The sequence below is a fragment of the Gallinula chloropus genome (assembly GCF_964237585.1).
Source record: "Gallinula chloropus genome assembly, chromosome: 3".
Classification (NCBI taxonomy): domain Eukaryota; kingdom Metazoa; phylum Chordata; class Aves; order Gruiformes; family Rallidae; genus Gallinula; species Gallinula chloropus.
The window spans coordinates 59,996,342-60,017,794 of NC_140087.1; the positions used below are offsets into that span (position 1 = coordinate 59,996,342).

A 21,453-nucleotide genomic window follows, 5' to 3' on the forward strand; every position below is an offset into this window, starting at 1 on the left:
GGGAAAGGCACCTGACAACTATGTTGGAAAACTGCCAGGAATGAGAAGCATCTTTCCTTCCCCTCTCCTAACAGCCAGCTCCAAAGGCCCAAAGACCTATTGTCTGGAAGCACAGCTGCACTTTGTACCTTATTGCTACAGCACCTGTAACAAAGGACTCCAGCAGTCACTTCTGGTACAGACTATGAATTTGAGAAAACTTGTTACAGAAAATCAACAGGTTTCTTCCTCACCCTTCCCCTCCCCCCTCGAAATCCTTAATTAATGCCATTATAAAATGAAAATATTCTACATTTTAAACACTATTTGTCAATAAGATATTCTACAAGTTCTGTAACTGTTCTGTCAGCTCAGCACCACTTATCATATGTTGTTTTAATCATGGGAATCCTGAAACAGCATGGACTTATGGCTATTATAGGTAATATTTTCATATTTACACTCATACTATACGTACACCATATGTGGTAGACACATAAGACAGTTTAAATGTAATTTTTTTTGGCTCAACGTTTGCATCTTTTCAAAAAGCTGACTTACTACAAAGCAGACAATACCTTGAATTTCTGAGGGTGCTGGGACTCCATTTAAGTAATGGAAAAACAAAGCAGAACATCTCAGGAAAGGCATGATTCCAGCTTTTAGATTCCTCCACAGGTGCCAGCCTGAGGAAACTTCTTTCAAGGCACTTAAGAGAAGACAAAAAAATTTGCTTTTATTTAATAATTTCAGCCTGAGAACCATATTTAGTAATCTTCAGGCACCACATTAAATTACTGACTTCAGTTGAAGCAAGCATGATGCAAAGTATTTATTTCAAAGCTAATTCCAAGAACAGCAACACAGAGATTCAATAAAAGCACAACCAACTGGGAGAGTAAATTAAAGAAAATTTTGTGTACACATTGCAGATCTTTAGATGTTTTCTGTACACAGACACTCCCATCTACACATCTGCAAGCTGACTACAAAAAACCTGTTTCAGAAATTAATCTTCAGGAGCACCAAGGAATTTATAGGAGTAGTTACCTGAAAACTTTATCTAGTGGTGGATAAGAAACAAGATGCGCAAAGAAGAGTTTCCAAGTTAAAAGCCATGTCATCTTTAACAGCATTAGTAACTAGAATTCACGGCATAGTTGAGTCAAGAAGGGAGAAAATGTTATAACTTTTATCAAAAAGATGGCCCTTTTACCTTCCTGTACACTGGCAGAGAAATTTATACAGTGTAAGCACAGCTACTTCCTCTTCACTGTTAGCATTTTCTTGATCCATGCCATTTTCTTCTGAAGATGAAAGAAATAAACTAATTACTTCATCTATACATGCTTACACAGCAACAACATAATTTTTCAAGTTTTAAGAGAAGGCCAAAACCAATTGAAGCATCCCACTGTACTACAGAACTACAAAGAAAATACACTGGTTTGGAAAAAAGGTTTCTGCCACGCATCATCTGGTTTAAGTTTATGCTACTGTCAGCTCCAGTGAGGTGTTGGTTTTACTTGTTTGGTTGAGTTTCTCCATATACTTACTGAAGCTCTTCGCTTTTGCCACACTATGCCTTACCCGGGTCCCCTTGCCAGAAGATACATTAATTCCTTGCTTTGCAAACTGCAACATTCACTGTGCAACACCTAAGCCAAGTCTCCCAAATAAACACTTCAAGGCACTGCTACATCAGCTAGGAAGCCAGGATTTGTGACTAGCTATGCTCCAAGAAACCTATAAAGTTAAGTAATAACGACAAGAGACTGACCTTTCATGAGTACAACTTCTCACGACTTCCTATGGGCTGAAAGCACCCCTCAGCAATTTTAATTTGCAGCTGTAAGCTGCGTACATTTGCCAGTAGTGCCACAGTGGTTTCCAAGTACAGATTTGAGGAATCATTTCAATAGAAGATCAAAGAAAGCAGCATTACCTGTTGATGAGGTAAGTAAAATTTGTACTATGTGTGCCATAGTGACAAGGTGAAACAGGTGAAGATCTCCAGTGCCAAGACTAACCCCTGAAAAATCCTGACAATGTATGGCAGGGAAAGAGAGCACCAAGCTTACCTGTAAAAGAAAAAAAGCTGGTATAATTCCTTTTCTTTTTTTTTTACCTTCCCATTTTCTCTGCTCATGCTGCAACTATACTCTTCGAAGATGATGTAACTCATAAGACTAACTTTTAAGAGCACAATGATTAACTATCAGGTGATTTTGAGAGAGGTCTGATTGTTTAAGGTGGTTTTTCTGGTTGGTTGGTTTTTGTGGAGGCATTTGGTTTTGATATTTTGTTTGGTTTTTCTTTTAGCACCCAAAGTGCATATATTCTGCCTCATCTTTTTTCTATTTATAAGAAAAGTTGAAATAAAAAAACTCTTTAAATAGAGAAAAACACTAAAGACCTGAACATTTTTAAATGTTCTTAACTCAGACTAAAGAGAGTTTTCAATGACGTTTTGACACAGTACCTACTGCATCAAAGCATTCTTAATATGCATTTTGGAATACTTACCAATAAATGAAACATGTCAATATCAAGTATGCAGGGAAGATTTCCATTTTTTTCATTAGGCACCAGTGCTGAGTATTGTAGAGAGGAAAGTGAATTTATTAAATTGAACACATATGTAAGAAAAGTTCTAGTGTATTTCATTTACAAAATGAAAGATATCTCCTTGGTTTATAGACTTCACGGACTTAAAAAAAACATACCTGTTTGGGCCAGAAAAGTGTGAATTCAAGGGCTGTTCAACAGTACTGGAAGAGGCTCTTGCCTACTTCACTATATTGTGTTGAAAGGAAACAAAGCCAAAGCACCTATAATGAAGTACAGGCTGCCATTCGCTACTCCCACATTGACTTTCTTTCACTGCTTCCCTTTCCAGTGTGAGGTGAAGTGAGACAGTGTCTCAAGCTCTGATCCAGAAACAAGCTCAAACACCAGTGCCTAACAGAAGTACTATATTGCTGTCTGTTGGACAGCTGTTCAAAGGCAACTTCTGCAATTCACTTAGCTTTACAAGGTTCCCCAAATTTGCCTCACATATCTCATTTGCCTTAGGGACTCAAAAACACATTGCTAAAGAGTCTCTGAAATTAACTGTTTATCCCTAATTAAGACAGACCTAGGTATTGGTCTCTCCGTCTGTACTATTTGTATTCACTGTAACCACAAAGCATTAAGCAGAGCACTCCAGCTAGGAGCAGAAATTCACACTAAAACCATTCCAATTAAAGTCCATCTAAAAGCAAAACAAAGTGTCTTCAAAATGTTACAATGTGTTTAAGAGAACAATCAAGGAACAGTTGCAAACTTTACTGCAAGCAGTAAGATCTGATTTACTGCAAGAGTATAAACTGCAGCTCATGAGAAGTTTTACAATGTAGCTACAAGAATTAAGCTGTAGTGTTTAAACCACTGCTACAGTAAAAAAACCAAAACCCTCTCCTCTTAGTAACTTAAAAATACTTCAGTTGAAGACTGCTGCCTTGCTGGCCAGAAAACTAGCAGCTGAAGATCTGCGACATTTTGAAGCTATTTCTATCACCAAACATTTCACCATCACTCAGATTTCAAATACTTTTACTTTTCTAAGCATACAGCTGCAAAACTCCATCCAAAAGTCTGAAATATGCTTCTATCAGAAATGTGACCAGAGCAAGGGACTTCCAAAGCCAAACTCTGATTAAGTTATCTCTATTTACAAATAGTGCTCAGAATACTGACAGATCAAAGGCTAATAATTTGCCTTACTCCCACCCTTGAAAAATAAAATAGCAAAACACTTTCCTTTCATAAAAATAAAAGCAGTACAGTTACTCCTTTCAGCTGGAGGAAAGAGCTTTGAGAAAACAGCGATTCAGTTTTCAAGAAAGCCCAAAGCATGCAGAACACTGTACACTACCAAGTTCCAGTCAAATACCTAGCAAAATTCTCTCTTCTGCCTCACACAGAACATGGCTCAGTCTCTGTTGCTACACACTGATGTCCTTAAGAAGAACTTAAGTTCTTCCCCATACGCTGCCAACTGTTTGCTGAAGTAGGTGGTAACAATTCTACCATTAATTTCACTTAGTTCCCTGCTTATTTACCCTTTCAGAATAGACCCCTCATGGACAACTACTTTAACAGTAATAATTTCTTCCTCTTTCAAGTTCCAGCGTATCACTTTTCTTTTGTTAAGGACGACACATGCATCTCCTTTGCTCTAGGTACCTTTCTAAAAGCAGCAATGTAAGTGCTGGGAACAACCAACAGAACTCCATCTTCAGAGTGAAGTGTCAATGCTTCTCTTGAAATGCATCTTGGAACTGCAGGCCAAAAGAAATTCCTCCCTGTCCCCCTCCCCATGGTGAAATACATGTGGGTACCCGTGTGAAAATACCGGCTTTTGGTTTACTACTTAAAACCACCACATAAAGCAACGTTCTCTTAAGCATCTTTCCACATCTGCATATTTGTAAAAAAGCGAGTAAGGGGCAAACTTACATGCTAAGAGAGTACAAAAGTGACCCTGTATTGCCGAAAGAGACGAAACTGTCCAGTGAGCTGCTGCGAATCTCGTCAATGATTTAAGACAGTCATCCTTCAAAAACAAAGGGAGACACCGCCACAGTTAAAATCCCTCAATGCAAAGAGATCTTGACTTCCAGCACTCTTTTCAGGACCCTCAGTGGCACTTTATGTGAGCAGTTTGAGAGCCTACACACATGACAAAAGTATTTACATTTATACAACTATACAAGTTCCCTTTCCTATTCTTGACTGCCACCATGAGAAACCATGGCCTTCCTAACTATGCATTTATGTACGAAAAAAAACCCCAACATCACAAGTTTTTGCTGTATTTGATCTTTACATAGGTTAATAATCAGATACTGATTAACTGAATAGTGGGGTCTAATGAATAAACCTATCAATAAACGTAACTTCAAATTAGATAGTCTGCATTAAATAAGCACGATTGCCTCTTTTTCCATTGATTCAGAACTGTTACTTGATCCTTACCTGTCGACAAGGTAGATGACCAAACAATGGTTTATCTTCATCAGCTAGAATTCGTTCTGGAAAAAAAACAACACCCAGAAACATTTCAACACTGTAAATTTAACTAGATTTTCAAATTGAAGTATAAAAGGAGCAAAATTAATATGTTAGTACCTATAGTCTGTATTGTGTAAGCACAGCTTCCCCAGCACATTATGGGCACACGTGGATCTTCTTCATTTGGATGAACCTTCAAGCCTACTTTGTATGTTGCTGTACCAAAAGTTGTCAACATCTCTTTAATGCTCTCTGAATAAGGATTCCTAAACGAAAGAAAACAGTATTACTAACTAATTTTTTCTCCACTGGCAGCACAGTACTTTTAATGATGAGCATTTGCTCCACAGCCAAACACACAAATTTTTAAATTTTAAGTGAGAACTCCAGTATTTTTCTTTGGATCAAGTATTCCATATCTACTTTTCTGTGACAGATACACTCCCAATTATTTTATTATTATTTGATTGGAACTCATTTCATTTTTCAGTGTTAAGAATATCCAGTCTTCAAAGATAATGCAGTTAAGACTTAATTAAAGGATGTGTGAGTGATGGCAAAATCAGGTCTCTTGCTTCTTGTGGACAGTTGGCAGATAAATGTCTGTACCATGAAATGAATTTCATTACTTTCTCCCCAAGTGAAGATGGGGTAGATTCAAATACAAACATACCATAGTAGCTGAAATTTCATATTAACATACATTTCATATTCTTCCTTGACGTTCTACTATGAGCTATGATGAGGAGTCCTTCACCCAGTTACAGGTAGTAGGAAAAGAAAATTTAATCCTGATGCTGAAATTCATACAACAGCAGTGCCTTCTCTGCATATGCATGCATCACATCTGCCTCTCGAATTCTACTGCACTATTTGCTACTTCTGAGTTGGACTTCAATGGACTTCATCATAGGACCAATTTCTCTAAGGCAAAATTAATACTTTTGCCTTAATCAGTGAGGCACTACAGTGCAAAAATCACATTGTTTCATGATGATTTTGAAATGATTCATTAAGATGGAAATACGTACTTCGGTTTGAAATCTGGTCTAAATCCTTCAGGTAGCTGCAGCTGATCCATTTTTTCTGAATTACCAGAACTGCCTGTACAAACAAGAATCAATAAATCACCAGTAAGTCATTTAAACATAATTTTTATGTTATAATAAAGGTGCAGAAGCACATGACCAGAAGCTGAAATTCCAAGCTCAATGCTGCTGTGGTAGAACCATATTACTTAGTCTTTTTCATGACATGAGGTTGGCTGTCCTAGAGAAATGGAGGCTGAGGGGAGACCTGATCACACTCCACAACCAACTGAAAGGAGATTACTAACAAGGTGGATGCTGGTCTTTTTTCATGAGTAGTAACTGATAGGACAAGAGGAAATGGCCTCCAAGGAGGATTAGACTGGATATTAGGAAAGAATTCTTCACCAGAAAGGTTATCAAGCATTGGAACAAGCTGCCTAGGGAAGCAGATGAGTCACCATCCCCGGAGGTATTAAAAAGGCCATAGATGCAGTGCTTAGGGACACAGTTTAGCTCCATGGCTAAACCATGGCAGTGTTAGAGTAACAGTTTGTAAAGGTCTTCTCCAACCTGACTTCACATACAAATAAATGCATTTCTTCAGACTTACTTGCACAGTCCTCATCTCGAAGTAAATACAGTGCTTTTATTTGCTGGGATACTGTTTTGACCCACTGAGCTAGGTTTGGTTGGCCTGAGAAGTCTAACCTGTCCAAAAACATATAAAACAGAATGCACTCATTAGAGAAGAGGAAATACATACAGAATTACTAATTCACAAGCATTCCATGTTGCTCTGTTTCTCAACAAACATTTCCCCTGTTGCCCACACATTTCTGCCTTCAGTTCCTTCCCTACAGGTACTACACTTCACTGACCTTCCATGCAGTAACCAAGGAAGGTCCATAAACCAAAACAAGCAGGCAGACAATCCACGGAAGATCAGCAAAACAGAGTACAATAAGCATTTTCAAAGGGGATACTGAGGTGGTGTTTTGGGGTTTTTTTACATGTATTGAGGACATGCATAAAGCAAACTAACCTGTTAAACAAAACTCTTGGTGGAGGAAGTAGAGGAATAACGGTGTTGCTTAAGCACTCACAGAGTGGGCAAAGGAATTCACCATTTTCTACATCGTAACTCGTGTGTACTCGTAATCTTTGTTGTCTTCGTTGCTCTTTTGCTTGGACAGCATCAAAATACCTTTAAAAAACCCAAAATATTCGTGGCAAATTATTACAACATTACTTTGAGACATAAATTCATGTATTCTCATGAAGACAGTGTTTTACCACTTCCCAGATACACATAAGAGAATTATCTGAAAGAGAAAACTATTACCAACTGCAGGCTATCCCCAGTTTTTGCAGCCAAAATTGTCTAAAGAGCTGAAGTTCATTAGACTGTTAATATCATGTTTCTTTCTGAACCTTAGTAATTTCCATTTAGAAAAAAAGGGTGAGGGGGAAAGGCAAAGAGAATGTTGAAGGATTAAAAAAGTAATTATGTCTTTGCATAAAATTTTAAGGGAGATGCCATGACTGCTATTTACATGCATATTCCATTACAGACCACAACAGAACAGCAATGGGGAAAAACGGTGGCCAACCTCTGAATCCTGCATGAAAAGAAACTAAATTCACCACTTTGCTAAACGTATCTGCTATTCCAGAAGGCTCCAGAGGGTTTAGAGCATGCCCAAGAATGTTCCAAAATGGTCTGAATAAAGGCATCTAAGGACACTTCCAGGAGTTAAAGGCAACCACATAGCACTCTACGTGAGCTACACAAAATGAAGAACACATCTTCAGCAAGCAGCGATACCAAAGACTACAAACGAATCCTGCATTAAGACCACCACGTGGTTATGACCACAGAAACTCTGGGAGCTCTTACATGTCTTCAGACACGGCAGAATTTGAAACCAGGGACTCCAGAAGCCAGGCCAAGGACCAAAGCACGGATCTAATCAAATCAGAGGCTTAAATGGTTTGCATTTGTCACATGGCATTGGCACAACATAGCACTAAGCACTTTCATCAACCTCCAAAAAACAAATAATAAAAAATAACTGGAAAAGGTTTTTCTACAAAAAAGCACCTAAGAACAAAGGATAAAATTGAGTTTATGGTGCAGATGAGTTTGACCTAGGTCACAGATGTTTCTACTTCAAATTAAACACAATGAAGGAATTAAGAGTGCAAAGGACGCACTGTCATTTCCAATTTTAGCAGAGTGCAAGATGCAGCAGGAGAAAGTCTGTTATCAAACTGCAAAAAAAGCCCAAAAATCTGAGCTTCAGCCTTCAGATACATGTGCACCATAGGGGATTACACACAGGGATAAACAACCAAAGGAACAAAAGCTGCCACGTGGGGCTTTGGATTCTTCTTTACCAAGAGGACAAATAGTAAATGAAAATGATTTTAAACACGTTTTAGAGCATTTATTATAATGACTTCTATTTCCCCCACCCCAGCAGAAAGCTGATTTAATTGTTTCATGATGTTTCTTTCAGTTTACTACACGGTAGTAGTTTTGCCATTGAAAATAATGCCCTTCAGCAAGCACAGGGCATGACATGCTTTTTTGGACTAAAGACTTCAGTATAGATCTTTACCTTTGCCAACAATGTGCGTGCATAATATGTCCACAGCTACCTGTGTGCGTTCCACAGGACAGATCTGGATGCATGAATAACGGGTCGTATTTTTCTGTGTTTGAAGTAAAACAAAGCAACTTTGAAATAAACATTTATCAAAAGACTTAACTGCAGATAAATGTCACCACATCTGCACTATTATTAAAGTTAATCACAACTCATTTGATGAAGCTTAAAACATACTATTAAACCAAACACACTTAAACTGTTTACATGATTTACGAGCATCATGTCACTTTGTTTTAAGCACGTATCCTGATGCCAAACCAAGCTTTCAGAGGTGCTGGGCCCTACTAAAAGCCTCCAAGATCTACCTGCAGTTGCGGTGGTTCAGCACCATCGGACAAGGAGTCTGAGAACACTTATTTTCAGAGTGAGAGGGCAAACTGATTCCGTGCAGAAATTTTCCGCATGTGTACATATACAGAATCCAGAGAAACCTTGGTAACCACACCACTCACCACTGTGATCTGTTTCACACCAGCCTAAAGCAAAGCAGCCTTTTTTTATTGCTAAGAGACATTTCAGATCATACAACTGAGAGGAAGGAAATGTGTATCTTGTGCTTTTACAGCACTACATCAACACCTCCTCTGTCTATAATGTTCCCACCTCCTCTCTAATGTTACAGGCATAGTTTAAGAACAAACACTTCAGATTTTAAAGGGTTTTTTAATAGTTACAAATCATTTGCCATAAATGTCTGGCAGAACACTTAGATAATGTTCTGCAGTGATTTTACACATACATTTCTACCTCAGTAGAATGCCAGAGTCTTGTCAGTGATTACAAGGAAGTCATTCACAATCATACAGTTAACATAAGGTGATGCTACTGTCTCAAAAGAAAGAATGCAGCTGTTACAGTGACTCCAACAGTCATTAATATTAAATGCTACTTACCAGGGTCTGGAATAATTTTGTTTCTATTTTTAGACAACACAGTTGATCGCTGAATAAATGCTGCCAAGACCATGGCCCTGCTGTCCACTTTAACTTCTTGTTCCTCCTGACACAATATACACATAACAACCTGTCTGTGTTCAGCTACTCTAGTTTGCTCTGGTCCCAAGGCTGTGAGTTTTGCATCTGAAATTACAGGGCTGGAATATTCAAAGAATACTAGTGAGCAAATTATTTGAAAACCATTACAAAACAGAGTAAGATTTAAATGTGATTGATGAGCTTTCTAGATTTATAAATGTCCTGTGACAAAAATAGTTTGGGCATTTATACAATTCCCATGTCCCCAGAAACAGAACACAGTTTAGAGGAAAAAATCATACATCACCACCACCACTCCCAAAAGTAATACCCACTCCAGTTTAATACAGAAATTTTATCCATGACCCACCATCTCCACCATCCTTTATGTATCTGGCATAAACTCTGAAAACATTCTCTACCTCCCCATAAAATCATTCACATGCTTCAATTCATATTTCCAACTACAAACAGATTATTTTTTTCCCCAGATCAATATCATACACATTAATCCGCTATTTCTGACTTACTACATTTAACAGCGTTGTCCCTTCAGTACTGTTAACAATTTACTGGATGCCTTTTTATGTTGAGCACTACAAGGATAGGATGAGGGAAGAAACCATATTTAACCCATCACCTTGACAGAATGGAGGAAAGCATTCCATTTTCTGATGCTTTTTTGGTCCCAAAACCCTCTGAACAGTTTTCCACCAAGACTAAAAAAGCACCTTAAGTAGTACTGACAGGAAAATTTATGTAAAAATTGAAGGGGAAAAAATTAAAATGACATTCCTTTACCTGTTTTCATGTACCCTGGAGGTTGAGCTATCTAGCTCCTCCAAAGTCTGCTGAAAGAGTTCTTTGTTTTCATTGATGAAGTGCCTTTGCATCTCAGACATCTGGGCCATGATCTTTTCCCTGCGCAGTCTGGCAATCTCAGCTTTTCGCTTCCTTTCAGCTTTGTCTTTATCCCGTGAGCTCTGAAATCGTATTGTTTACTTGGTCATTTTTAAAGATTTGTTGCAACAGACAATTTATTTTAGCTACTGCTATGTATAGCTTGTACTACAAGACAAAATAGAAGTCTGCAACAAAGTAATTTTGTGCCCTCTCTTCTTAAATTTATGTTCAATGCCAGGTACAACCGCAGATCCAGAAGGGTACCTCTTCCCCTCAACCTTAACTGTATTTTGTAAGTTTCTTCCCTTTTGAGCATTCATAAAATAAAAAGCTACATGGGGGTCTCTTGTGCCCCAAGGGCTCTGTGTATTATCTAGAACATCACATCAAGCTAAATGAATCAAGGAGGAGTTTGTCTGGAACCGCCTGCTTGATAAAAATACACAGATACCATTCCTTTCAACACCTTCGCAAGGAGTCTGGCATTACAGGAAGAGCACATCATCAAATGCTCTGATCAGTGCTACAAATGGCTACTGCTACTCTAAGCAATAAACTTGCAAAAGGTTTGGAGACTACAATATATAAAACAAGGAAAAATTTCCAGGGACTCTCTCAATAGTACTTTCAAGCAAACAGGTTTAATCCATAAGGTGGAACAGAATCTCAGAAATCCCTGATGTTTCCCATCTTAGATTTAGAGCTGCAACTAGAGATAGAGTCCTTCGATAGTCACAACCCAGACCTGTTCCAGACCAGCTGTTACAGCTTGCTTTTACCTCCTCCATAATGTTTCCTTCTGTCTCAGCCACAGGACTTGAAGAAGAGCTTTCTCTCAGTTTCTTAATAGCATTAAAAGTCTGTAAGAAAAAAAAACAAAACACCAACACTTGATTTTTTTTGTGACATGTGAATACAACTGTGTATACTACACTGCTGGCCAGATAACACAGTGTTTGATTCCAGAAGAAGAAAAGAATAGGTACAACAGATCAACATGGGAAACAAGGAAGCCATTACAATGTAATTAAGAAAGTTTCAAAATTCTTCTTTGCATGATTTTCAGCAGTTACATAAAAACACACGTACCTTCAATATCCATCTGATCATGTCCTTATGCACTTCCAGATGAGGTGCGTTTTGCAGCGTTTCCAGCATGGCCAGTATACTAGGGGAATTATTGGGTGCCTCACCTGGTCCTGCGAAAAAATATGCTAACAATTGATTATACTGTTACCCAACAAATTAATGGTTCACTACTACTAACAAAAGAAAAAACAACACTCACATATGTTTAGCAGATGAAAATTCTTTCAACAAATAGGCACAACATATAACTTCCTTTCCCCCTCCATCCCATTTTCATTGATACCCTCTAATTCCTTCAAAGTTAGTTGAAATAGTCTTTCTTACTGACTATATTTTCTTACTTACTGACTATATTTTCTTACAAGATAAATACACTGTATGTGCTCCCTGGATGTTTTCAGCTTGGGAGCTACCCTGCAGAATTTCCAATATTTTATTTCCCACCTATTTTGAATTGAAGAGCCATAGGAACCCCCATGTCTTAGCAAAACTAAGGCATCAGAAGATCCAAAGGGGAGTCAAGATTAAAAGACCATTTAAGAATACAACTACAGACTTTGCAGTCGCAGCATCTCACAATATAAAACAATCATTGCTGAAACACTACTTAAAGATATTAAGAATCAGACAGTGAGAATTATTCTACCTCTGTCTTTCTCCTCCAGAAAAGCCCTTTAGTATGTCTACTATCATGGAAGCTACACGTATGTAAAGCATATTTGGTAAAGCTTCCATGGATAAACAAATACATTCTTCTGGTAAACAGTGTTTCAGAAAAATAAAATATGAGGTACTAGCATTTTCAGTTATTTAAGATTTGCTATAAATTTGAAAAGAAAGGCATACTTGATATTTTCTGAGTGAAGGTAAATGTTACAACATTCTCATCGCTGAGGTTCTCCAGATGTTGTTTTTCTTCTTGTAGTGCCATTCCAAGCAAATGCAAGACCTAGGTAAAATAATGCCTATAATTACCCACAGTTTAGGAAATGCATCAAGACACAAGGAAGTCATATAGGAAAATTATATAAAACCGAATAAATTTTATATTATTCCTACATATGTAATTCCAAAGCTATTTTAGACAGGAGAAAGTGTTTGTTTACACATTCTTGAAACTCTGCCAAATAAAAACCCTGTTACACCACTTGTATCTTTCTGTTTGCTGTCCTGCCTAGGAGAAGTCAGTGTTTCCTTGATTTCTCCCTAGTAATCGCATGTTCCATCACAAATCTGTAGACATCAGCATGATGCACACTAAATCCTTCCTACGTAAAAAATTTAATTGACAAAAAGTTGAAGTAAATTGAGTTTAATAAATTTAACACTGTAAAAACACATTTTTAAAAAAGTTAGCTTTTAGGTCAGTAAAAAGGTATTATTTCCTGGAACTTAGAAACTGAAATCACCCTATTTGGCACTAAAATAACCTGACTGACATTTTAAAACTAAAAGACTTAAGTCTTGGTGGTGAACTCTGTTCCTCTGTGCAGCTGAATTAAACCACTTTTGCCACCCCATATAAAGTGCCAGGATGCTCTAGACAAAAATTGTTACTGAATGCCTGGAATCAACACCAAAACCTGTGTAAGGAAAATATAATCACTGAAAAATCTGTAGCAGAACTGTAGTGCAACAGTCTCAGTTAACTAAAGTATTGACAGAAAAAGTGGAAAAACCTGATTTGAGTCTTCAAGTTTTGTAAAATTGGTTTAATAAGCAACAATCAATTTTCCCTCAGTCTGTCACATCTATCTAACAAGGGGCCACCTCTTACAGATGGTTCATATCAAACTTTGTATGGTGCTTCCAAGATGGGAGCTGGTACCTTGGAAAAGGTTCAATCCAACCGCACAGCACCACTGAATACAAAGCACTGGCCAAGCAAGTGAGAGGTCCCTAACGAACCTCACTTTTTGGAGGAAAGAGAGGTACTCAGTTGGCTGATCATGTTTTAGTTGAGCTTCAAAAAAAAAACCAAAACAATTTTTCTGTTCTGTTATTCCAAAGCCTAGCATTCTCATGCCACCTAAACTTAAACTCTTCCAATTATTGTTGTGATTTACTATACCGATATAGTGTTCTATTTTCAACTTTTTTATGGGCGTGACACAGTACTGCCTCTGTGAATTTAAACTTAGCCATGAAGGTAACGCACACTCAGTAAGACTGAATGTAAAAACATTAACACTTCATTTCAGGGCTGGGGTTGCATTTCAAAATGTTAATTAAAAAAAAATGTATCAGTATTTTTGAAAAGCTTGGGATTGGACAACACGCCAACAAAACCTGACCAATATAAATAGCCCTTTTATAGCAGATCATCCCTTATCTCTGCACACCTCAGAGGTGGTATGGTACTTTCCAAATTGATTTAACCTAAACTGAAAATAAGCAAAGGAAAGTCAAGAAGAAGTCAGTGTTCTACTCAATACGCAACAACCCAGACAAACTGGTCCTCTACCACAATGAACACTATTTTGACTGATTCAAGAAGAATTTTTCTCTCTCGTGTGCATCCCATTAGAAATGCACTTCTCTCTTCCATAGACGCTTAAAATTAAATTGCATCGGAGGCAGAGGGGTTTCTTTAGTCCTTTATATCAGAAAATACATGTAGTGATAGGACAAGGTGTAATAGGGTTAAGCTGAAGGAGGGGAGATTTAGATTAGATATTAGGAAGAAATTCTTCCCTGTGAGGGTGGTGAGTCCCTGGCACAGGCTGCGGAGAGGAGCTGTGGCTGCCCCCTCCCTGGCAGTGTTCAAGGGCAGGTTGGATGGGGATTTGGGCAGCCTGGGCTAGTGGAAGGTGTCCCTGCTCATGGCAGGGAGGATGGAACAATATGGTCCTGGAGGTGCCTGTCAACCCAATCCAGTCTGTGATTCTATGAAAACACCATTTATTTCTCAAAAATACCAAATAAGCAACCCAAATCCATAAACATGTGTAAAACTGCTAATATTCATATTCCTTCCTTTAGTGTAAGCACAATTTTAAGTAAGGAGACATACCCTTTGCAGCATGGACTCTGACCAGGCATAGCCATTGTGTTCTACTGCCCACTGCAGTATAGTTCCCATAATGCACAGCATGACATCAGACTGCAGAATATTAACCAGACTTGCAAAAAGTGGGCAGAAAGGAGGAAGAGCTGGTGGTGGAAGTGCTGAAAGGGAAGTTTGTATATTTAACATTTTGGCAGCTCTAATAATTGCTACACCCACATAAAATGTCTGACTTCCAAAGAGCTTAACACCTTAACCCAAGACAGCATACAGCTGCTTGATAAACACTAATACAGATAATGGGCTGTAACACTCAGCGTGGCTTGCATGTAACAGAAGAGCCAAAGGAATAAGCTGTTCAGAAGGCCAGATCCACGACAGATTAGATTCTTGTCTCTAACCAGGGAGATGTAACAATTTCCCTTACGTTTTCAACTGATTTTTGTCTAGCCCAAGAACAGGATGTTAGCCTAAGTGTCAGGGCAATACACAGGTTGATCGGTACTTCCCTCTTCTCCCATTTTCTCTCAAAGAGAAATACCTGTATCTTCTCTGTTCTGTCTTTTCAGCTTTCTTTGTGCTTCCTCTGCCTGAAATAGAAGAGTGATGTCAATATTACTCAAGACCTGTACAAATATAAAATGCATAAAAAAGCATTTGTGCTTTATTACATTGTTACTGGTTTTTCCCCTTTTCCCCAGCCCTAAATAAAACAAGCAAGCTTCTGTGTCATCAGTTTGTCTTACACTCTACTTGTAAAGAAAGCACATATCTTCAAAATTAATCTTCCATCTTGAGTCAGCCTGGATTATTCTTCTAGCTTACAATTGTAAAACAAGGCTGAGCTGAAATGGTCATTTCCATGAAGGCAAGCAAAAATACTGACTGTTTATATACTTCCAGTAAGGTAACATGTAAGTGAATCCACAGCCTGAAGGCCCACTGAGCTCTGCAGCTCTGTATAAGGCACAGGATCTGGTGGCACAAAAATCACTGCAAAATCTTGGGCAAGTTTTGTTAACGTTCTCAAATAAATTTATTTTTCTAAGTTAATTTTTAACCAGCTGATAATACTTCTTCACAGAATAAAGCTTCAGGAAAAAGCAAACAAAGAAGAGAGAAAATAAAACCTAGAAAGTTAGATTAATATTTACCTTTGACTGCTCTGCCCTTGAAAAGTGATAGAAATACAGATTAAAATTCCTGGCGCATTCTGGTTTTAACTCATACAGCCCTCTCCCTGTTAATCCAGGTTTCCTAAAATATATATAAATAAAATATACAATGATGTTAATTAGTTATTAACATCTGAGCATAGACGTAACTAGAACAGCTAAAAAAAACACTACTCAATAGGCATTACAGAAATCAATTAAGTCACATTATTAAGAATGATGTCCATGAGTCATGGGAAAATACCATGGCCCAGCTTCCTTTCTTCTATTCTTTCATTGTGACTAATTTTGACATTCCATTTTTACAGTTGAAATATTAGAATCAAGGGAAACATACTTGAAACATGCTACTTCTTCAATCACACTTTCCATTCCGGTCTCTCTGTTCTCCTACATGAAGTGAAAAGGCAAGGCAGTGTGTTACTGTAGTTCTTGAGTTAAACACATTCAAATATCATACAACACTACATAAGGATGGAAAACAGAAGTTGTACAAAGTAATTTGCTGGCAGTCAAGGGAATGCTAAAGCCCTTCATATGAAAATACATTGAGGAATACCATCTCTGCAATAAGTACTTCAATAAAAAAAATCATGCCATATTAAATGCTTAATTTTTACTCTTTGTCCCTGTCATAATACTCAGGTTAAATTGGTTGGAATCTGAAAACTCAGATTAAACTCAGTAACAGCTGAAAACTCTAAATCAGCTTAGTCAGTTTAGCTTAGGAATATACTGTCAGTATATCTGCCTTCTAGGCCTTTAAAATGAAATAAAGGAAAGCTAAAAAGTCAAGTCACTGAAAATTGGTAAACAACCACAGAAGTCAGCAGGAGAAATCAGATCAAATATATATCACTGCTTCATACACAAATTACCTTTTCTTATTGCCATTGCTTTCCTGCAATACATATTCACAGGCCAGGGAAAAAGTATTTAAGACTGACAATACAATTTGGAACTCCAGGTTCCACCCTAGTTTGCTCTTTCATCCAACCTTAAATTACTTTAAAAAAAATCATGCTACCTAAAATTTTATTTTTTCAAATTGTTAAATTTCAGAATATTCAGAAGAATGAAATATGTTTCAGAAATTATGATTAGAAGCACTACCACTGAAGTAAAACACAAACTGTTGAATTCTGACTGCCTCTGGAAATCACGTTTAAAAAGATTCTTTGAAAAATATTCTTAAAAAAGCTTTGCTACAGAAACACCCATACCAAAACTCAAGACAAATGCTTCTGTCCATGCAAATGAAACATTTGTATCACACAAGTCATTATATTGTGTCTGATTCCATGTCTTCTCAAGAATTGTTAAGCTTTAAAATACAACAGCTTGTATTTCTGGATGGCTTCAACAACCCACTTCCATACATCTAATCAGGGTTTAGAAGCAGACTGCAGAGACTGCTGGCCAGATGGCCTAGTAAGCAACAGCATTAAAAAGAGAAAAGCTGAAGAAGTTCTCAGGCTCCTGACTTTCATATGCTGTTTTTTCTTCTGTAGTTCTTTCCTACCTTCTCCATGACAACTACTAATCTGTATCTATATTAACCTTACTCTTAGCATAATCGTCCTGCTGTTCCCATTCCATCTATTCCACATTAAGTGGCATAAACTTGTGTAAGAAAAATTTTCAGCAGACAAAGTTGAAGTTACTTTTCTGTCCCTCCAAATTACTTACATCTTCAGGCAATGCCTTCACTAATTCACTGTGAGCCATTGGCCTGATGCTCAGCTGATGGATGATCTCACGTTTGATTTCATCTGTTGCACTGACCTGTCCTATTCCAGGACTGAATCTTTCACCTGTAAAAATGAAATTACACCCTTTTAAGTAGGACTTTAAACATTTATTTCTCTTCTTTTGCAACTTAAAGTAAAAGACTGGAAAATACATCTCCTCCACGAAATCTTGTGTTCACCCACTAGTGTTCAAAAATCCATTATGTTAATTTAAGCTAGTTTCAAGGATTTTCTCCTGGGAAAGAAGTCAGAACCAAGGGAAATTCAAAATAGAACTGAGCTCGAGATGACAATGAAGAATGCTAATTCCAGACCATTAAAGAGCCTGAATTTTAAAAATTCATTAAATGTATTCTGAACTTACCAACAATCATTATAATGAGGTATAGCATCTCTTCTATAAGAGTGTTATTCTGTTGAACAACATCCTGAATTAAAACAAACAAACAAAAAAAAGTATATTTGTCAAGTAAGGGTAAAAAAAATATTATTCTATATGCTGAAAATTTTTTGGCCTTCAAAACAGTGTCTGTTTTCACCCTTCGCGCTCCCAAATCAAGCTACGCTGAAACACAATCATAACTACCGTAAACTTGCAAGCAATGCAAAAACTATGCATCAGTTTCTGACATTCACCAGTTTGACAGGAAAAGGTATTTATGCATATTTCCAACTGATCAAAATAAATTACAATAGGTTAAGTTTTGGTTTTTTATCAACAAATTGCACAGCCTCTGTAGTACAGTCTCTGCTATGCTTCATACACAAATTATCACAAAAATCACAATTTCTCTGCTGCAGCAGTCCATAAATACCTTGTTAGTATTTTCTGTGCTAAATCTTTTGCCGTAGTCTGGAGTACTGAATATCTGATAAAGTTCAAAGCGACTCAGCATTATCATCAAGAAGTGATTTGGATCCATCATAGACACACCTGTCTATTAAAGAAAAAGGATTATGAAAAGGAAGTGGTTATAGCATGCTAGAATATTTATATACTATGGTCATAGTACATTCTTCATGCAATTAATCCCTCTATCCTCGGCCTGAAGATTTAATAATTAAAGTTTACTCTCTTAGGACTCCAATAACATGACTGACAGCACATTTGACAAGCAGGATCCTATGTTTTATCACTGATTTCTGATGCCCTTTAAAATGTAAGTATTCAGGGTTATTTTTTCGATCTCGAATACTCAAAAAAAAAAATCAATTAGACTTGGTTGGTTGTGTGTCTACAATCCTTTTCCTGTTGGCTCAACTTTTAGAAGGTATAATATTCACTTAGTATATAGCACAAAGATTTTAAAAACCTGTTCCAATCCCCAAAACGAAGGCTGAAAAATTTAGCAAGGCTTGCCAAACCTTCCTGGAAAGAAGAATACAAAGTTTCAATGTAGCCACAAACATTCACTTCCACTTTTCAAAAGTACTGGCCTAAGTATTTTCTGTTTATTAAACAATGTATCTAAATCAGCTAATTATAAATATTTCTCATTAGTTTACTATTGCTAACAGGACTATCTCTAAGCCAGCAAAATTTCCAACAAAACTGAAGGATATGTACCCAAATGGGCAGCTGCAAGTGATGACCAGAAATCAGGGTCAGGTCAAGCCTCAGGGAAACATGTCTGAAAGCAGAAGTAACTCCGGACATAGGCATTATACCATGGTATTGTTAACTCTAGGGAAGACTTCAGCGACTTCCTGAGGTAGGATTTGCTGCCTATGTGAACTGAGCACCCTGAGCTGCAAATTTCAGCTTGTGCCATTCTCAGTGTAGGAGCACTGCATCAAAACTGTTTGTGTCTGTGCTAAGTAGACTGCTAGATTTGTACAATCTCTTCTGAAGGAAAAAGAATCACAGGCTTCTACTCTATGGGGTTCCACTTTCTATCCAGCATTTTAGATGCCAACTTAGAAGTGAGGGAGAGGAGTCACCATACATTGAGTATATTACTGAAGACCTACAGACTCTCACAACTGCCAGTACAGCACAACCTGTTAGTTAACATAATATATTCTTGAACATGACGCATTATATACGTTACACAGAAAATTCTGCACTTACCACAGTATACTTAAAAACCCCCTTTACAAGTTCTCATAATGACAGAGAATAAACCAAAAACCAAACAGAAGACCTTCCACAAAAAATTACTTTTTTCTTTGTCATTAAAGCTTCTGATGGAGCTAAGCATAAATGCACACATAACCTAAAAATGCAAACCAGTACATGTGGTTACCTGAAGCATTACTATGTCCTTGTCAAACATCTCCCTCCTGCACTTCACATTGTGATAGTAATAAATCTGAAACAGACAAAGCATCATAATTAACAAACATCCTATTTAATCTTAACTTACTCTCACTCTGGAAAAATAATCTTTGTTATACAGTATCAGTAAACAAAAATAACGTTTGATTTTTAAAAAAAATACAACTGCATTTGTTCACAAAAAGCATTTGTATATAGCACAAAGCAAGTTTAGTTGCTGGCTGGGTTGTATTATCTAACATCTAGACTGCACACACTGAGAAGGAAAAAATCTTGTGGACCTCTTTGGGCTATGTTTTAGTATATCTACTTGTTTAGTAATTAACTGTTAGAAATTCACAGGAGAGAAAGCCTTGCAGTTGGAGAAGGGTGCTTTCCTTGCTCCATGAACTGCTCTTTAATTGTCCAAGTTACAATCTTTCAGTACCGGGTGGAGCAGCAGCACCACCACAATCACTGCATGGCAGCAGCATGAAAGGTTGATTCTACCACAATTAAGAGAAAATAAAGAGGCTGACAACTTTTCACCCAGGACCGATCGTGCCAACCTTTCCTTTAGGGACATGTTACTTCTCACCAAAATCCCATGAAAGAGAGCGAGGCACACCTTCTCTCTTCTCCATTCTAGTAATCCGCACACAGACACCCATCCTACCTTCAGGGAAAACAGCCAAAAGGAGTTGGCTGAACATGACCTCTCCACAGCCACAATAGAGAGAAAGGACAACCCCCCCTCCCCCCCCCCCCCCAGATTGTGGGAGCCATATTACCTAACCAAAACCAGGTTCTTAAATTCAAGGTGCTGCCAAACCAAGGGAAATTAAACCAGACACTTATTTCTCCTTCATAAGCTATGCTGAAATTTCAGATTTGATGTGTCTTTACAATAACATAGGCACTGCTATAATTGTACATGACTAGAGTTCTTTTTGTTTTAACAATAACAATAAAAGATAACCTAAAGAATCTTTATAAGGTGGTAAGAGGCAAGAAGTGTTAGAATACAATACATTTGAGCAGCTTAATTCAGCCTCCTCATACACGTGCATTGCAATTATCCAGTGAAGATGATGGGGGCTCGTGGGAGGGAAAGAAGTTTCTTGTAAACAGATCAAGTTAACACCTCACAGAACTAAATCCTCTTTCTGTTCTAATCTATATCTTGCTGAGAAAAATCACTTTAGACCATCACCCTTGCAGGTAGCACTGACACTACAGTACCGATTTTATAGCTGTTACACTTGATACACCTAAGACCCAATTCATAGAAACACAGAGAACAGAAGTTTAGAAATGGATGGAGCTAATCTCCAGAAGCACAAAAGATGTATGAGAAAAATCAGGAAATGCTCAGTTCTGCACTGGTTCTAATGCTTCTGTGTGGTCTTTGAACTTCAATTACTTAATAGAGAAAAATAGTAATATCTTACTAGCGAGTATTTTTATATTTGAGTCACTTACAAGTGCAGATGCACAGATCTAATTCTGCACTCCACACGACTGTTGGACAGCATACAGTAAAAACACCTAAGTTAA

At 37.6% G+C, this 21,453-nt stretch overlaps 1 protein-coding gene across 3 annotated transcripts in view; it reads right to left on the reverse strand.

Annotated features, from left to right (window-relative positions):
• UBR2 (ubiquitin protein ligase E3 component n-recognin 2) overlaps positions 1 to 21,453 on the reverse strand; it is a 55,985-nt gene that overhangs the window by 6,271 nt on the left and 28,261 nt on the right. For 2 of the 3 annotated variants that reach the window (XM_084261885.1, XM_084261886.1), the window contains exons 18-41: positions 19,886 to 19,951; positions 18,455 to 18,577; positions 18,004 to 18,067; positions 17,578 to 17,702; positions 16,226 to 16,278; positions 15,868 to 15,970; positions 15,255 to 15,303; positions 14,720 to 14,874; positions 12,553 to 12,655; positions 11,707 to 11,816; positions 11,397 to 11,477; positions 10,516 to 10,697; positions 9,634 to 9,833; positions 8,690 to 8,783; positions 7,111 to 7,272; positions 6,679 to 6,776; positions 6,069 to 6,141; positions 5,155 to 5,303; positions 5,002 to 5,057; positions 4,483 to 4,579; positions 2,506 to 2,573; positions 1,925 to 2,060; positions 1,196 to 1,286; positions 558 to 688 (exon numbers count right to left, since the gene is read on the reverse strand). In XM_084261885.1, the coding sequence (XP_084118011.1) occupies positions 558 to 688; positions 1,196 to 1,286; positions 1,925 to 2,060; positions 2,506 to 2,573; positions 4,483 to 4,579; positions 5,002 to 5,057; positions 5,155 to 5,303; positions 6,069 to 6,141; positions 6,679 to 6,776; positions 7,111 to 7,272; positions 8,690 to 8,783; positions 9,634 to 9,833; positions 10,516 to 10,697; positions 11,397 to 11,477; positions 11,707 to 11,816; positions 12,553 to 12,655; positions 14,720 to 14,874; positions 15,255 to 15,303; positions 15,868 to 15,970; positions 16,226 to 16,278; positions 17,578 to 17,702; positions 18,004 to 18,067; positions 18,455 to 18,577; positions 19,886 to 19,951 (2,569 nt within the window). The remainder of the gene's footprint in view (positions 1 to 557; positions 689 to 1,195; positions 1,287 to 1,924; positions 2,061 to 2,505; positions 2,574 to 4,482; positions 4,580 to 5,001; positions 5,058 to 5,154; positions 5,304 to 6,068; positions 6,142 to 6,678; positions 6,777 to 7,110; positions 7,273 to 8,689; positions 8,784 to 9,633; positions 9,834 to 10,515; positions 10,698 to 11,396; positions 11,478 to 11,706; positions 11,817 to 12,552; positions 12,656 to 14,719; positions 14,875 to 15,254; positions 15,304 to 15,867; positions 15,971 to 16,225; positions 16,279 to 17,577; positions 17,703 to 18,003; positions 18,068 to 18,454; positions 18,578 to 19,885; positions 19,952 to 21,453) is intronic. The other variant, XM_084261887.1, reaches the window with a different exon arrangement.